The 18,449-nt window shown below is 45.1% G+C and overlaps 1 protein-coding gene across 1 annotated transcript; it reads right to left on the minus strand.

The window, feature by feature from the left end:
• Positions 1-15,419: 15,419 nt before the first annotated feature.
• Positions 15,420-18,385, minus strand: sri (sorcin). The gene is made up of 8 exons (XM_020498024.2): positions 18,102-18,385; positions 17,191-17,301; positions 16,981-17,050; positions 16,795-16,838; positions 16,331-16,478; positions 16,125-16,238; positions 15,972-16,030; positions 15,420-15,848 (listed from the first exon to the last, which is right to left on the minus strand). The coding sequence occupies exons 1-8, from the start codon at positions 18,147-18,149 to the stop codon at positions 15,822-15,824; spliced, it is 621 nt and encodes a 206-aa protein (XP_020353613.1). The 5' UTR covers positions 18,150-18,385; the 3' UTR covers positions 15,420-15,821.
• Between the last annotated feature and the right edge of the window lie 64 nt (positions 18,386-18,449).

The following is an 18,449-nucleotide window of genomic DNA, read 5'->3' on the forward strand; positions in this document are numbered from 1 at the left end:
CTGACAAGTGTGGCATATCAAGAAGCTGATTAAACGACATGATCATTGCACAGGTGCACCTTGTGCTTGGGGCAATAAAAGGCCACTGTGCAGTTTTGTCACACAAAACAATACCCCAGATGTCTCATGTTGAGGGAGCGTGCAATTGACATGCTGACCGCAGGAATGTCCACCAAAGCGGTTGCCAGAGAATTGGATGCTAATTTCTCTACCATAAGCCGCCTCCAATGTCTTCTTAGAGAATTTGGCAGTACATCCAACGTGGCTTACAACCGCAGACCACCTGTATGGCATTGTGTGGGTGAGCGTTTTGCTGATGTCAACGTTGTGAACAGAGTGCAGTGGGGTTATGGTATGGGCAGGTATAAGCAATGGACAACGAACACAATTGCATTTTATCAATGGCAATTTGAATGCACAGAGATACCGTGATGAGATTCTAAGGTCCATTGCCGTGCCATTCATCCATCACCATCAAATCAAATCAAATCAAATGTTATTTGTCACATACACATGGTTAGCAGATGTTAGTGCGAGTGTAGCGAAATGCTTGTGCTTCTAGTTCCGACAATGCAGTAATAACCAACAAGTAATCTAGCTAACAATTCCAAAACTACTACCTTATAGACACAAGTGTAAGGGGATAAAGAATATGTACATAAAGATATATGAATGAGTGATGGTACAGAGCGGCATAGGCAAGATACAGTAGATGGTATTGAGTGCAGTATATACATATGAGATGAATATGTATACAAAGTGGCATAGTTAAAGTGGCTAGTGAAACATGTATTACATAAGGATGCAGTAGATGATATAGAGTACAGTATATACGTATACATATGAGATGAATAATGTAGGGTATGTAAACATTATATTAGGTAGCATTGTTTAAAGTGGCTAGTGATATATTTTAGATCAATTCCCATCAATTCCCATTATTAAAGTGGCTGGAGTTGAGTCAGTGTGTTGGCAGCAGCCACTCAATGTTAGTGGTGGCTGTTTAACAGTCTGATGGCCTTGAGATAGAAGCTGTTTTTCAGTCTCTCGGTCCCAGCTTTGATGCACCTGTACTGACCTCGCCTTCTGGATGATAGCGGGGTGAACAGGCAGTGGCTCGGGTGGTTGCTGTCCTTGATGATCTTTATGGCCTTCCTGTGACAACGGGTGGTGTAGGTGTCCTGGAGGGCAGGTAGTTTGCCCCCGGTGATGCGTTGTGCAGACCTCACTACCCTCTGGAGAGCCTTACGGTTGTGGGCGGAGCAGTTGCCGTACCAGGCGGTGATACAGCCCGACAGGATGCTCTCGATTGTGCATCTGTAGAAGTTTGTGAGTGCTTTTGGTGACAAGCCGAATTTCTTCAGCCTCCTGAGGTTGAAGAGGCGCTGCTGCGCCTTCTTCACGATGCTGTCTGTGTGGGTGGACCAATTCAGTTTGTCTGTGATGTGTACGCCGAGGAACTTAAAACTTACTACCCTCTCCACTACTGTTCCATCGATGTGGATAGGGGGGTGTTCCCTCTGCTGTTTCCTGAAGTCCACAATCATCTCCTTCGTTTTGTTGACGTTGAGTGTGAGGTTATTTTCCTGACACCACACTCCGAGGGCCCTCACCTCCTCCCTGTAGGCCGTCTCGTCGTTGTTGGTAATCAAGCCTACCACTGTTGTGTCGTCCGCAAACTTGATGATTGAGTTGGAGGCGTGCGTGGCCACGCAGTCGTGGGTGAACAGGGAGTACAGGAGAGGGCTCAGAACGCACCCTTGTTGGGCCCCAGTGTTGAGGATCAGCGGGGTGGAGATGTTGTTGCCTACCCTCACCACCTGGGGGCGGCCCGTCAGGAAGTCCAGTACCCAGTTGCACAGGGCGGGGTCGAGACCCAGGGTCTCGAGCTTGATGACGAGCTTGGAGCGCACTATGGTGTTAAATGCCGAGCTGTAGTCGATGAACAGCATTCTCACATAGGTATTCCTCTTGTCCAGATGGGTTAGGGCAGTGTGCAGTGTGGTTGAGATTGCATCGTCTGTGGACCTATTTGGGCGGTAAGCAAATTGGAGTGGGTCTAGGGTGTCAGGTAGGGTGGAGGTGATATGGTCCTTGACTAGTCTCTCAAAGCACTTCATGATGACGGAAGTGAGTGCTACGGGGCGGTAGTCGTTTAGCTCAGTTACCTTAGCTTTCTTGGGAACAGGAACAATGGTGGCCCTCTTGAAGCATGTGGGAACAACAGACTGGGATAGGGATTGATTGAATATGTCCGTAAACACACCAGCCAGCTGGTCTGCGCATGCTCTGAGGGCGCGGCTGGGGATGCCGTCTGGGCCTGCAGACGTTGGCTGCAGTGAAGGAGAGTCCGCATGTTTTAGTTGCGGGCAGTGTCAGTGGCACTGTATTGTCCTCAAAGCGGGCAAAAAAGTTATTTAGTCTGCCTGGGAGCAAGACATCCTGGTCTGTGACAGTGCTGGTTTTCTTTTTATAATCCGTGATTGACTGTAGACCCTGCCACATACCTCTTGTGTCTGAGCCGTTGAATTGAGATTCTACTTTGTCTCTATACTGACGCTTAGCTTGTTTGATTGCCTTGCGGAGAGAATAATTACACTGTTTGTATTCGGTCATGTTTCCAGTCACCTTGCCCTAATTAAAAGCAGTGGTTCGTGCTTTCAGTTTCACGCGAATGCTGCCATCAATCCACGGTTTCTGGTTTGGGAATGTTTTAATCATTGCTATGGGAACGACATCTTCAACGCATGTTCTAATGAACTCGCACACCGAATCAGCGTATTCGTCAATGTTGTCGTCTGACGCAATACGGAACATATCCCAGTCCACGTGATGGAAGCAGTCTTGGAGTGTGGAATCAGATTGGTCGGACCAGCGTTGAACAGACCTCAGCGCGGGAGCTTCTTGTTTTAGTTTCTGTCTGTAGGCAGGGATCAACAAAATGGAGTCGTGGTCAGCTTTTCCGAAAGGAGGGCGGGGCAGGGCCTTATATGCGTCGCGGAAGTTGGAATAGCAATGATCCAAGGTTTTTCCCGCCCTGGTTGCGCAATCGATATGCTGATAAAATTTAGGGAGTCTTGTTTTCAGATTAGCCTTGTTAAAATCCCCAGCTACAATGGATGCAGCCTCCGGATATATGGATTCCAGTTGGCAAAGAGTCAAATAAAGTTCGTTCAGAGCCATCAATGTGTCTGCTTGGGGGGGAATATATACGCCTGTGATTATAATCGAAGAGAATTCCCTTGGTAGATAATGCGGTCTACATTTGATTGTGAGGAATTCTAAATCAGGTGAACAGAAGGACTTGAGTTCCTGTATGTTGTTTTGGCCACACCACGTCCCGTTAACCATAAAGCATACGCCCCCGCCCCTCTTCTTACCAGAAAGATGTTTGTTTCTGTCCGCGCGATGCGTTTAGAAACCAGCTGGCTGCACCGTCTCCGATAGCGTCTCTCCAGTGAGCCATGTTTCCGTGAAGCAAAGAATGTTACAGTCTCTGATGTCCCTCTGGAATGCTACCCTTGCTCAGATTTCATCAACCTTGTTGTCAAGAGACTGGACATTGGCGAGGAGAATGCTAGGGAGTGGTGCACGATGTTCCCGTCTCCGGAGTCTGACCAGAAGACCGATTCGTTTTCCCCTTTTTCGAAGTCGTTTTTTGGGGTCGCCGGCTGGGATCCATTCCGTTGTCCTGGGTGAAAGGCAGAACACAGGGTCCGCTTCGCGAAAGTCATATTCTTGGTCGTACTGATGGTGAGTTGACGCTGCTCTTATGTTCAGTAGTTCTTCTCGACTGTATGTAATGAAACCTAAGATGACCTGGGGTACCAATGTAAGAAATAACACGTAAAAAAACAAAAAACTGCATAGTTTTCTAGGAACGCGAAGCGAGGCGGCCATCTCTGTCGGCGCCGGAATGAGCCATCACCTCCTGTTTCAGCATAATGCACTACCCCCATGTCGCAAGGATTTGTACACAAGCTACACAAGCTAAACGCCTTCTTCGCCAGCTTTGAGGATAACACAGTGCCCCCGACGTGGTCCGCCCCCAAGGACTGTGGGCTCTCGTTCTCCGTGGCCGATTTGAGTAAGACATTCGCAAGGCTACTGGCTCAGACTGTAACCTTTGCCACTTCTCAGAGCATGCGCAGACCATATGGCCGGAGTCGTTAGGACATATTCAATCTCTCCCTATCCCAGTCTGCTGTCTCCACTTGCGTCAAGATGTTTACCATAGTTCCTGTACTCAAGAAAGCGAAGGTAACTGAACTAAATGACTATCGCCCTGTAACACTCACTTCTGTCATCATGAAGTGCTTTGAGAGGCTAGTTAAGGATCATATCACCTCCATCTTACCTGACAACCTAGACCCACTGTAATTTGCATACTCCCCCAATAGATTCACAGATGATGCAATTGCCATTGCCCTACACACTGCCCTATCCCATCTGGATGAGGAATACCTATGCACGAATGCTGTTCATTGACTATAGCTCAACCTTCAACACCATAGTACCCTCCAAGCTCATCATTAAGCTCGGGGCCCAGGGTCTGAACCACGCCCTGTGCAACTGGGTCCTGGAATTCCTGATGGGCCGCCCCCCAGGTGGTGAAGGTAAGAAACAACACCTCCACTATGCTGATCCTCAACACAGGGGCCCCACACGGGTGGGTGCTCAGCCCCCTCCTGTACTCCCTGTTCAACCATAACTCCGTGGCAACGCACGCCTCTAACTCAATCATCAAGTTTGCAGACGACACAACAGTATTAGGCCTGATTACAACAATGACGAGACAGCCTACAGGGAGGAGGTGAGGGTCCTAGCGGAGTGGTGCCAGGAAAATAACTCTCCCTCAACAAAACGAAGGAGCTGATCGTGGACTTCAGGAGACAAGAGAGCGCATTCCCCTATTCACATTGACGGGATGGCAGTGGAGAAGACAGTGTGGGGAAGAAGGCGCAACAGTGCCTCTTCAACCTCAGGAGGCTGAAGAAATTCAGCTTGGCCCCTAAGACCCTCCCAAACTTTTATAGATGTACAATTGAGAGCATCCTGTCGGATTGTATCACCGCCTTGTACGACAACTGCACTGCTGCAACCACAGGACTCTCCAGAGGATGGTACGGTCTGCCCAGTGGCGATTTTAGCATATACAGTGCCTTGCGAAAGTATTCAGCCCTCTTGAACTTTGCGAACTTTTGCCACATTTCAGGCTTCAAACATAAAGATATAAAACTGTATTTTTTTGTGAAGAATCAACAACAAGTGGGACACAATCATGAAGTGGAACGACATTTATTGGATATTTCAAACTTTTTTAACAAATCAAAAACTGAAAAATTGGGCGTGCAAAATTATTCAGCCCCTTTACTTTCAGTGCAGCCAACTCTCTCCAGAAGTTCAGTGAGGATCTCTGAATGATCCAATGTTGACCTAAATGACTAATGATGATAAATACAATCCACCTGTGTGTAATCAAGTCTCTGTATAAATGCACCTGCACTGTGATAGTCTCAGAGGTCCGTTAAAAGCGCAGAGAGCATCATGAAGAACAAGGAACACACCAGGCAGGTCCGAGATACTGTTGTGAAGAAGTTTAAAGCCGGATTTGGATACAAAAAGATTTCCCAAGCTTTAAACATCCCAAGGAGCACTGTGCAAGCGATAATATTGAAATGGAAGGAGTATCAGACCACTGCAAATCTACCAAGACCTGGCCGTCCCTCTAAACTTTCAGCTCATACAAGGAGAAGACTGATCAGAGATGCAGCCAAGAGGCCCATGATCACTCTGGATGACCTGCAGAGATCTACAGCTGAGGTGGGAGACTCTGTCCATAGGACAACAATCAGTCGTATATTGCACAAATCTGGCCTTTATGGAAGAGTGGCAAGAAGAAAGCCATTTCTTAAAGATATCCATAAAAAGTGTTGTTTAAAGTTTGCCACAAGCCACCTGGGAGACACACCAAACATGTGGAAGAAGGTGCTCTGGTCAGATGAAACCAAAATTGAATTTTTGGCAACAATGCAAACGTTATGTTTGGCGTAAAAGCAACACAGCCCATCACCCTGAACACAACATCCCCACTGTCAAACATGGTGGTGGCAGCATCATGGTTTGGGCCTGCTTTTCTTCAGCAGGGACAGGGAAGATGGTTAAAATTGATGGGAAGATGGATGGATCCAAATACAGGACCATTCTGGAAGAAAACCTGATGGAGTCTGCAAAAGTCCTGAGACTGGGACGGAGATTTGTCTTCCAACAAGACAATGATCCAAAACATAAAGCAAAATCTACAATGGAATGGTTCAAATATAAACATATCCAGGTGTTAGAATGGCCAAGTCAAAGTCCAGACCTGAATCCAATCGAGAATCTGTGGAAAGAACTGAAAATTGCTGTTCACAAATGCTCTCCATCCAACCTCACTGAGCTCGAGCTGTTTTGCAAGGAGGAATGGGAAAAAATTTCAGTCTCTCGATGTGCAAAACTGATAGAGACATACCCCAAGCGACTTACAGCTGTAATCGCAGCAAAAGGTGGCGCTACAAAGTATTAACTTAAGGGGGCTGAATAATTTTGCACGCCCAATTTTTCCGTTTTTGATTTGTTAAAAAAGTTTGAAATATCCAATAAATGTCGTTCCACTTCATGATTGTGTCCCACTTGTTGTTGATTCTTCACAAAAAATACAGTTTTATATCTTTATGTTTGAAGCCTGAAATGTGGCAAAAGGTCGCAAAGTTCAAGGGGGCCGAATACTTTCGCAAGGCACTGTAAATCTTGGTGGGGCAAAAAAATGTATAAATAAATGTATGCATGCCAGCAAAGGCACTACACAACACAACACTAAACAATACATTCATTGTACTATAACGGTGACAAACGGTGCCCACAAACAGTTAGGACCTACATAAAGCTGTCCCAACAGCAGTCCCAACACCTTACCACTGCTACACCTGGCTATCAGCGGAGCCTTGTCTGGTAGCGAATCAGTTAATTCTGCCTCATTTACTGCCTTTTTAAAAACATAGCTGATATGGCTGACCTGTTAAAAATTGTGTTTTCTACTGACAATTGAGAAGTATAGACTATGACATAAGGGAAGGACAATCCGTAATTTCAATTGAGACATTAATGAGCGAGCTAGGATGGATGTTGTCAATATAACTATTTGTTCAGCACTTTTGAAATGTACAGCGATAGAATTCAGAACATGGGCTGTTCTTACCGAATTCTTACCGTATTCTCCCTTGACTGTTATCCAAGATGGCGTAGCAGTAGGTCGTCCTGTCCTGTCGTGTCCCTGTATATATCGTTTATTTTTCGTTTTTTACATATTTTCTCCACATATCTCTTTGAAAACATTTTGCTAAACCCTAAGCTTCCAAATACTCTCCTGCAACCCGACTCACCCAATGTAGCTATTTTTCCTAAAGTATTTATATTTACTTCGGGACCCCTCAACTGAAGCTAGCCAGCTAACCAGCGGGTATGCTAGCGGTCTCCAGCTAACCGGTCATCAGCTAACCTGTAGTTCGGAAAGCTCTCGCCTGTTCGTACAACGCGACTTTAACCAGAGCACAACGGACCTATTTATTTTTCATCCCCGGATTCCCACCGCAAACGGAACATCTTTCAGCTGGATTTTTCAGCAACTAGCTATCTAGCTAAACCGCAACCTCGGATTACTCCTGGCTAGCGTTTCCACCCACTTAGCTTGAAGCTAGCCCGGCCGTAGCACCTGTGCTACCACCGTAGCATACTCCTGAGCTACAATACCCGGGCCCACGACCGGTCTACCGATGTCATCGCATGAAGAGGAATAAACAGACTCACCCCATCGCGACGTCCCCCAAAGGCTAACTCTCTAGCCCTCGCTATCTCCCTGCTTGCTAATTCGGCCTGCTAACTGCTAGCTTGTCCAGCTCCGGCCCGCTAACTGCTACCTTGTCTAGCCCGGGCCTACAAACTGTTAGCTTGTTAGCACAGGCCTGCTAACCGCCTGAATCGCCGCGTCTCAAACGCTCACCGGACCCATATTTACTTTCTATCTCTTTTGACTTTTAATTTGTTTATACCTTCCGGAAACCTGCCTCACCCAATGTGATACGGAATCGCTATTATTTTTTATTTATTTTTAGAACACACTCAAGAACCTCCAGAAGCTAACCAGCTAACTAGCTACAAGCTATTTAGTCATTGTTAGTTTTTTTTTTACCTGGATAACACTCGCCAGGCCAGCTTCCCTGCCCCATCCACCGCTGCCCCCTGGACACTGATCTCTTGGCTACATAGCTGATGCACGCTGGACTGTCCATTAATCACGGTACTCCATTCTGCTTGTTTGTTCTATCTGTTGGCCCCGTTGCCTAGTCTACGCCATTTTACCTGCTGTTGTTGTGCTAGCTGATTAGCTGTTGTCTCACCTACTGTTTTAGCTAGCTTTCCCAATTCAACACCTGTGATTACTGTATGCCTCGCTGTATGTCTCTCTCAAATGTCAATATGCCTTGTATACTGTTGTTCAGGTTAGTTATCATTGTCTTAGTTCACAATGGAGCCCCTAGTTCCACTCTTCACGCCCCTGACAACTCCTTTGTCCCACCTCCCACACATGCGGTGACCTCACCCATTACTACCAGCATGTCCAGAGATACAACCTCCCTCATCATCACCCAGTGCCTGGGCTTACCTCCGCTGTACCCACACCCCACCATACCCCTGTCTGCGCATTATGCCCTGAATATATTCTACCATGCCCAGAAACCTGCTCCTCTTATTCTCTGTCCCCAACGCTCTAGGCGACCAGTTTTGATAGCCTTTAGCCGCACCCTCATACTACTCCTTCTCTGTTCCGCGGGTGATGTGGAGGTAAACCCAGGCCCTGCATGTCACCAGGCACCCTCATTTGTTGACTTCTGTGATCGAAAAAGCCTTGGTTTCATGCATGTCAACATCAGAAGCCTCCTCCCTAAGTTTGTTTTACTCACTGCTTTAGCACACTCTGCTAACCCTGATGTCCTTGCTGTGTCTGAATCCTGGCTCAGGAAGGCCACCAAAAATTCAGAGATTTCCATACCCAACTATAACATCTTCCGTCAAGATAGAACTGCCAAAGGGGGCGGAGTTGCAGTTTACTGCAGAGATAGCCTGCAAAGTAATGTCATACTTTCCAGGTCCATACCCAAACAGTTCGAACTACTAATTTTGAAAATTACTCTCTCCAGAAATAAGTCTCTCACGGTTGCCGCCTGCTACCGACCCCCCTCAGCTCCCAGCTGTGCCCTGGACACCATTTGTGAATTGATCGCCCCCCATCTAGCTTCAGAGTTTGTTCTGTTAGGTGACCTAAACTGGGATATGCTTAACACCTCGCCAGTCCTACAATCTAAGCTAGATGCCCTCAATCTCACACAAATCATCAAGGAACCCACCAGGTACAACCCTAACTCTGTAAACAAGGGCACCCTCATAGACGTCATCCTGACCAACTGGCCCTCCAAATACACCTCCGCTGTCTTCAACCAGGATCTCAGCGATCACTGCCTCATTGCCTGTATCCGCTACGGAGCCGCAGTCAAACGACCACCCCTCATCACTGTCAAACGCTCCCTAAAACACTTCTGTGAGCAGGCCTTTCTAATCGACCTGGCCCGGGTATCCTGGAAGGACATTGACCTCATCCCGTCAGTTGAGGATGCCTGGTCATTCTTTAAAAGTAACTTCCTCACCATTTTAGATAAGCATGCTCCGTTCAAAAAATGCAGAACTAAGAACAGATACAGCCCTTGGTTCACCCCAGACCTGACTGCCCTCGACCAGCACAAAAACATCCTGTGGCGGACTGCAATAGCATCGAATAGTCCCCGTGATATGCAACTGTTCAGGGAAGTCCGGAACCAATACACGCAGTCAGTCAGGAAAGCTAAGGCCAGCTTCTTCAGGCAGAAGTTTGCATCCTGTAGCTCCAACTCCAAAAAGTTCTGGGACACCGTGAAGTCCATGGAGAACAAGAGCACCTCCTCCCAGCTGCCCACTGCACTGAGGCTAGGTAACACGGTCACCACTGATAAATCCATGATTATCGAAAACTTCAATAAGCATTTCTCAACGGCTGGCCATGCCTTCCGCCTGACTACTTCAACCTCGGCCAACAGCTCCACCCCCCCCGTAGCTCCTTGCCCAAGCCTCTCCAGGTTCTCCTTTAACCAAATCCAGATAGCAGATGTTCTGAAAGAGCTGCAAAACCTGGACCCGTACAAATCAGCTGGGCTTGACAATCTGGACCCTCTATTTCTGAAACTATCTGCCACCATTGTCGCAACCCCTATTACCAGCCTGTTCAACCTCTCTTTCATATCGTCTGAGATCCCCAAGGATTGGAAAGCTGCCGCAGTCATCCCCCTCTTCAAAGGGCGAGACACCCTGGACCCAAACTGTTACAGACCTATATCCATCCTGCCCTGCCTATCTAAGGTCTTCGAAAGCCAAGTCAACAAACAGGTCACTGACCATCTCGAATCCCACCGCACCTTCTCCGCTGTGCAATCTGGTTTCCGAGCCGGTCATGGGTGCACCTCAGCCACACTCAAGGTACTCAACGATATCATAACCGCCATCGATAAAAGACAGTACTGTGCAGCCGTCTTCATCGACCTTGCCAAGGCTTTCGACTCTGTCAATCACCATATTCTTATCGGCAGACTCAGGAGCCTCGGTTTTTCGGATGACTGCCTTGCCTGGTTCACCAATTACTTTGCAGACAGAGTTCAGTGCGTCAAATCGGAGGGCATGCTGTCTGGTCCTCTGGCAGTCTCTATGGGGGTGCCACAGGGTTCAATTCTCGGGCCGACTCTTTTCTCTGTGTATATCAATGATGTTGCTCTTGCTGCGGGCGATTCCCTGATCCACCTCTACGCAGACGACACCATTCTATATACCTTCGGCCCGTCTTTGGACACTGTGCTATCTAACCTCCAAACAAGCTTCAATGCCATACAACACTCCTTCCGTGGCCTCCAACTGCTCTTAAACGCTAGTAAAACCAAATGCATGCTTTTCAACCGGTCGCTGCCTGCACCCGCATGCCCGACTAGCATCACCACCCTGGATGGTTCCGACCTAGAATATGTGGACGTCTATAAGTACCTAGGTGTCTGGCTAGACTGCAAACTCTCCTTCCAGACTCATATCAAACATCTCCAATCGAAAATCAAATCAAGAGTCGGCTTTCTATTCCGCAACAAAGCCTCCTTCACTCACGCCGCCAAGCTTACCCTAGTAAAACTGACTATCCTACCGATCCTCGACTTCGGCGATGTCATCTACAAAATGGCTTCCAACACTCTACTCAGCAAACTGGATGCAGTCTATCACAGTGCCATCCGTTTCGTCACTAAAGCACCTTATACCACCCACCACTGCGACTTGTATGCTCTAGTCGGCTGGCCCTCGCTACATATTCGTCGCCAGACCCACTGGCTCCAGGTCATCTACAAGTCCATGCTAGGTAAAGCTCCGCCTTATCTCAGCTCACTGGTCACGATGGCAACACCCATCCGTAGCACGCGCTCCAGCAGGTGTATCTCACTGATCATCCCTAAAGCCAACACCTCATTTGGCCGCCTTTCGTTCCAGTACTCTGCTGCCTGTGACTGGAACGAATTGCAAAAATCGCTGAAGTTGGAGACTTTTATCTCCCTCACCAACTTCAAACATCAGCTATCTGAGCAGCTAACCGATCGCTGCAGCTGTACATAGTCTATTGGTAAATAGCCCACTCTTTTTCACCTACCTCATCCCCATACTGTTTTTATTTATTTACTTTTCTGCTCTTTTGCACACCAATATCTCTACCTGTACATGACCATCTGATCATTCATCACTCCAGTGTTAATCTGCAAAATTGTAATTATTTGCCTACCTCCTCATGCCTTTTGCACACATTGTATATAGACTCCCCCTTTGGTTTCTACTGTGTTCTTGACTTGTTAATTGTTTACTCCATGTGTAACTCTTTGTTGTCTGCTCACACTGCTATGCTTTATCTTGGCCAGGTCGCAGTTGCAAATGAGAACTTGTTCTCAACTAGCCTACCTGGTTAAATAAAGGTGAAATAAAATTAAAATAAAAAATGTAAAAAAAGTACACCAAGTCAGAACTGTAGGATAAATAACGGTGCCATATAAGCAGACAATGAAAGCTCTTACAATATTTGATGATTACATTTCTCTAAAACAGGCTATAGGCTACATGTGCACGTGCACCACCAAGTCAGAACAGTAGGGAAAAGAGGGGAAAGGGGACCAAATTATTAGCGCGAGGCACATGGGCTACTAACAGCTTACTACACAACATAGATAACATACACAACATTAGTATTACTTTCTTAGCTACAGTATGCATATCTCCCTGGCATATTACATCATTTATGCAGCAGCATACAATACATTTTTGGACTCATCTTGTTGTGCTCACTTCCTTCCAAACCACTCAATGTTGAATTTGCAATTTACATCTTGTTGTGTAATGTTTATATCCAATGGCCGATAAGCACCGATTCGTTTCATCTATAATTTCTCTTCATTATTTCTCTTCATATGACAAGGGTTTAAAGGGATTTGCCTGTAGATTGTCGACTTGATTCATGATGATGACTGCTAGCTAATATTTTGAAAGTATGATGTTGACATGATCAGTCCAATCAAAGCTACTATACATATAACGAGATTTGACGTCATTTTATCTGTGGCCAATGACCTTGAGCCTTCTTGGATGGGCAATTCTAATGTATCTCTATGTCAATACCCAAAGGTCTAGAATTTTCGAGGTCTCCCCTTAGACTATGCGGTGACGTAGTTTCCTCATGAGTGACAGAACACTGAGCCAATCATGGCGCAAAGCTCCGTATTTTCTGCTGGCTTGCCCCACCATCACAGAAAGCACTGAGTTAGGCTGAAACACCTGTATTTTGGAGCTGCCTTACTCAAGAAAACAAAAAAGAGACCGTGTTTGTATGCGGCTTTATTAACTCAAAGATTTATATATATTTTTAATTGTTTGCAAACTGATATGTGACACATATTAATGCCAAAATAACATTTAAAACAGGCAAGCCCCAAAAAATCTAAATGACTGGTCGACGCTGGGTATGGCCAACGCATCACCGGGGACACTGCCTGCCCTGCAGGACACCTACAGCACGATGTAACAGGAAGAACAAAAAGATCATCAAGGATATCAACCACTCGAGCTACTACCTGTTCACCCTGTTATCATCCAGAAGGCGAGGTTAGTACAGGTGCATCAAAGCTGGGACCAAGAGACTGAAAAACAGCTTCTACAGTATCACACTGTTAAATAGCCATGACTACCGGCTAGCACCCGGTTACTCAACTCTGCACCTTAAGAGGCTGCTGCCCTATGTACTACATAGACATGGAATCACTGGTCACTTTAAATTGAACACTAGTCACTTTAATGTTTACATACTGTTTAACTAATTTCATATACTGTATTTTAGTCAATGCCACTCAGACATTGCTCATCCTAATATTTATATATTTCTTAATTCCATTCTTTTACTTTTAGATTTGTGTGTATTATTGTGAATTGTTAGATACTACTGCACTGTTGGAGCTAGTAACACAAGCATTTCACTACACCCGCAATAACGTCTGCTAAATATGTGTATGTGACCAACAAAATTTGATTTGATCATCCTTGGAAGCTGAAAATGTTTTAAAAAATGTCAGTGGTCTGCATACTCACCAGACATGTTACCCATTGAACGTGTTTGGGATGTTCTGGATGTTCGGGACAACATTCCACAGAACACAATCAACAGACTGATCAACTGTATGCGAAGGAGATGTGTTGCGCTGCACAACAGAAACTGACAGGTTCTGGTCCCTGCCCTACCTTTTTTTTAAAGGTATCTGTGACCAACAGATGCATATCTGTATTCCCAGTCATGTGCAATCCATAGATTAGGGTCTAATGATTTCCTTACATGAACTATAACTCAGTAAAATATTTAAAATTGTTGCGTTTATATTTTTGTTTTCCGTATAATTTAAATATTTCCGCGTAGGCCTATCTAAATACTTACATTACATTTTTTTTAAATCCTGTTATTCTGGACTTCATAATGTCCGACAAGTCAATGTCAGTTTAATAAAATTTTCAGTTCACATATTTCAAACTTCAATTCATTTATCATATCTTTGTTTTCTAGACATTTCACATTAAGGGCTATCATTGGGTGGTAGTGATGGAGGAGAAGAGGGGCACGGTATTCACTGGGTCGGTGTATTCGCTGCACTTTCATTGGTGTCGTCTTCATCTCTCTCATGTTCCCTTTTGCCCTCACGCTCACTGCTGTCACTTTCTTCTTCACCGTCGCTCGGGATGGAGTGGGAAGACTGGTGGGTGACGTCTACTTCAGCGCTCGGGTGGACGACCTTACTAGTTCCATTTCTTTCTTCTTATGCCGTCTCAACTCTCTCTCTCCCGGGCTCACTCTCTGTCACAGCTCCTGGAGAAGCAGCGGGTGACGGCACACAGTGCCACAGCGCGAGTTGTAGTCTTGCTGATGGTCTAGGGTGCTGGGTCTAATGCTGCGGGCTCACTTTCTCTTTATCCCGTTTTGTCAAGCCTTGGATTAGAGGCTGGACCTCTTCTTACCATGCCCGCGTAGGACACTGGAGGTGTGACCTTCACCTCCACATTGGCTGTACATCGCTTCTTCAGTAAAGTATTTTGCTTTGTGGCCCAGTCCAGCGCATAATGTTTTATGACAATCTCTGACCTGATGGTCCAGACTCTGACAGATGTGGCAGTGATGGGTCGGACCTTGATAACTGACTCTCTCAATGTAGGGACCCATTGAGGTTGAGTTAAGGATCTGTACTGGAAATCTGTTGATTTTCCACAAATGTACTTTGTACCTTCTGACCCCATACCAGATCCCAAACTTGTCTAGTTGCTTGTAGACAGGTTGTATAATTTCGCAGGTTTAGGAAAAGCTCTACATCTTGGTCCGCAATTTCTCCTGTAAAGAACTCAACAAAAATGGTCTTTACATCTAGCTCAATATGGGACCCAGTCTTTCCACTTTGGATGTGAGGAGTGGGCAGACTGGACCTCCAGGAAACGACAGAGTGGAAGTTCTGGCTCCTCAGTCTCTCTCCAAGTGGACAAGAGTGATGGTCAGAAGTGAGTGATGTTGACATTTTAGAAAGCATAAAATCACTCGTAAGTTAAATCAATTATTTTCTGAATTCATACCTTGTTCTATTACTCTTATTTCCCCATGGAGAGTGCATGTGGACCTACAGTGTGAAATGCTGATAATGCTCACTCGATTTAATTGAACTGTCACCAAGACCTAATAGGAAAACAGCAGATCAGAGGTGTATTCCACATATATGGTTGTGTTTATTACTATCTTTCACATACAGACAAAATTACTCCCAGCTATATTTAGGGATATCTTGATTATCATGATGAATAGTAAAGACTTTCAACAGTGACATAACATACAGAACATGCAGTGGTGACACGGGTTTATAGGCACACCTAGTGGTTAAAGTTGGCAAATATTCCAGTTTCCTAAGGTAATGTTACAATTTTATAGCAACTTCCTATTTCAAAACTTCCTATTTAGTCATGTTTGTATAAAAGCAATCAAAAAAAGCAAGTGATTTGTGAGTATCAAAAATACATGTCAGAATTCATTTTTACACATGCTAAATTGTAAATATTATGAGAGTTAAGAGGTAGTCCCTCAGATTTTCTTCTGCTCTGTCTCTTCATGTGCTCATCGTGCACTGGATGAACTGAGAGAGAGAGAGAAAGAGAGTGATTATAATACTTTACATTTAAGAAGGGGCCATTTACAGTAAGTGCTTACAACAAGGAAGAGGATCTGAAAAAAAATTTAAGAGATTTGAAAGACTTACATCATCGTATGGAAATGTGGCCATTCCCTGTCCAGCTTGGTCCCGCTTTCGGAACAAATCTGTAGCAAACATACAGAGATAAACTATTACCAAACAACCACATATACAATAGTCATACTGATAATGGACAAGTGATCAAAACAGTCCACTCACCAGTCAGGGTTCTGAGTTTCACACAACAAGCTACGTAGTCATCAAAGGTGATCTTCCCCTGAGAACTGAATCTCTTGATGATGCAGTTCATGGCTTGTGGGCTCAGCCTGTAGCCTGTAACACACAAACAAACATGTCAAATGAACATATCATCACTTATTGTGTATACACATATAAACGAATACACCCTTTGTGCTTGTACGTACCCATGGAAGTGACTGCCTGGTGCATCTCCTGGGGGTCCACAGTCCCACTCTGGTCACGGTCAATGGACATGAAGTGCTGCTTCCAGCCATTGAGCACTGTCCACAGCTCCTTGAACTCGTTGAAGCCCATAGTACATGACATGTCTCTCTGAGGGGTCGCTTCAGTCAAGGAACAGCAGTGACCTCACAACCTTACCTCAAACATGAATATAGACAGCTAAAGGTTTTCTGAATAATTTCAATATTTAGATTATGTTGTCCTGATATATCTAGTTGTTTTTTCCCATTCAAGAAAAATCCATGGAACACAGTCATACAATGTGAGAGGACTTTCTGCAAACTCTGAATGCACAAAAAACTGTCACTTACTCATATTCCATCTCATATTATTGTCCTGGTAGCTAGTAGGGACCATAGTATTTTAAAAACCTGTGTGTCTGTACTGACTGGTTAGTCAAGGATACATCCAGCATGTTGATCATCAGTCTGCAGGTCTCCAGGTTAAAAGCTGTCAGAGATAAGATAACAGTTAATCAAACCACAGTCAGCTCTCCATACAGTGTAAAGAATAGAATAAAACAAAATACTGCATTGAAAAATGGCTGGGAGTTTGCGGTTCCCGTCGGTCTTGTACATGGTGTCACTCTTACGTTTGTAGCCACCAGAGAAGTTAGCCTGTGTGAGGCATTGCTGGAGCTCTTCCGCTGATATGTGCCCATCCTTCCAATGTCAAAAGATGGAGGGGAAAAAATACTTACTGAGAGCAAAACAATGCTATACATTTTTAGATGACAGTAAGCTGTTTTGACTGTGTTGAGACTAGCAGATAGCTCAATATGTCAATCTGTAAGTCTTATTACCTGGCCTGCAACAGCAGCAAAATATCCATAGAGAGGGTCTTGCTGCTGACCAGGGTATCCTCCAAAGCCAGGGCCACCAGGGGGGTGGCCACCAGCAGGGGCACCTCCATACTGCGAGACAGACAGACAATGATTTAGAGAGACAATGGTTTAGAGAGAGAGAGAGAGAAACAGTAAACACCATAAGGTTACTATGAAACAGTTAGTGACAACATAGGTCAAGTGCCATGAAAGTGACCAAAGTTTAACATCCCAATGGCTCACTCTGAACCACCTAACCAATAGTCAAAAGACAATTGTGTCTCAAATCAGTGCAAGGTGCTGAGAATTATTTCATATAGATTATTTATTCCAATCAGCAAGAGTCCCAAACTGCACTTCGGCCAGCAACACCAGGACAGTGAGTCCCAGTTATTATGTGAACCTGACCACTCCCAGGGTTGGGTGAACTGAGTTAATTCAAAACCAGTACTTCAATAGACCTATACACTACTGAACTTGTTATACAAAGTATAGGCCCTATAATCAATCATAGTAGAGCTAACATTTGCACTTCATGTTATCTTTTGATCAGCTCAGATTGTTACATTGTAAGAGTGTCTCTGTTGTATCCAACAAGCCTCCTCTTCACTCCGGGAACAACAGGCCTCCCTGGAGGCTAAAGCGCATAAAGCATAACATATCTGCTACGGCTTGCCAATGGTAGAGATTCGTTGGCAGGCAGGCCTACAAATTGTATTAGATACAACAAATACTCTACTGTACTCGGAAAACACTGTGCAATATACGCTTGTTATATTATGTAGGATATTATGTCGATTTGCAGTTCTACTTCCGGACAACTAAACGGTCCTGCCGATACCCATTTATTTTCATATTTGTGTAGAAGACACTTGTATGTAAGATCTTACCCCTCCTGGGTATCCGCCTGCGGGAGCACCATATCCAGGATAACTCATTTCTATGAATGAAAAGAATAAGACTGTGATACCAACTGGCAATAAAGTATCCACTTCCCTGACTTGCCTTTCTTGACACACAAGGGGAGTGTCGGATGTCCTGCTTTACAATAAGCAATGGGAGGGATGAATTTGAGTTCTAAGCTGTTGTCTTTGGGAACCTTTATTTGGAGTAAAAGAGTGGATGTAGTTGAACAGAAGTCAAAGTATAAACTTTTACCAGAGTATGTTTTGCTAAAATGAAATGAACACTCGAGGAAGTAAATGGTATATTCCAGGCACATTCCAGTATTTTATGTT

This window comes from Oncorhynchus kisutch, linkage group LG13 (assembly GCF_002021735.2).
Source record: "Oncorhynchus kisutch isolate 150728-3 linkage group LG13, Okis_V2, whole genome shotgun sequence".
Taxonomy (NCBI): domain Eukaryota; kingdom Metazoa; phylum Chordata; class Actinopteri; order Salmoniformes; family Salmonidae; genus Oncorhynchus; species Oncorhynchus kisutch.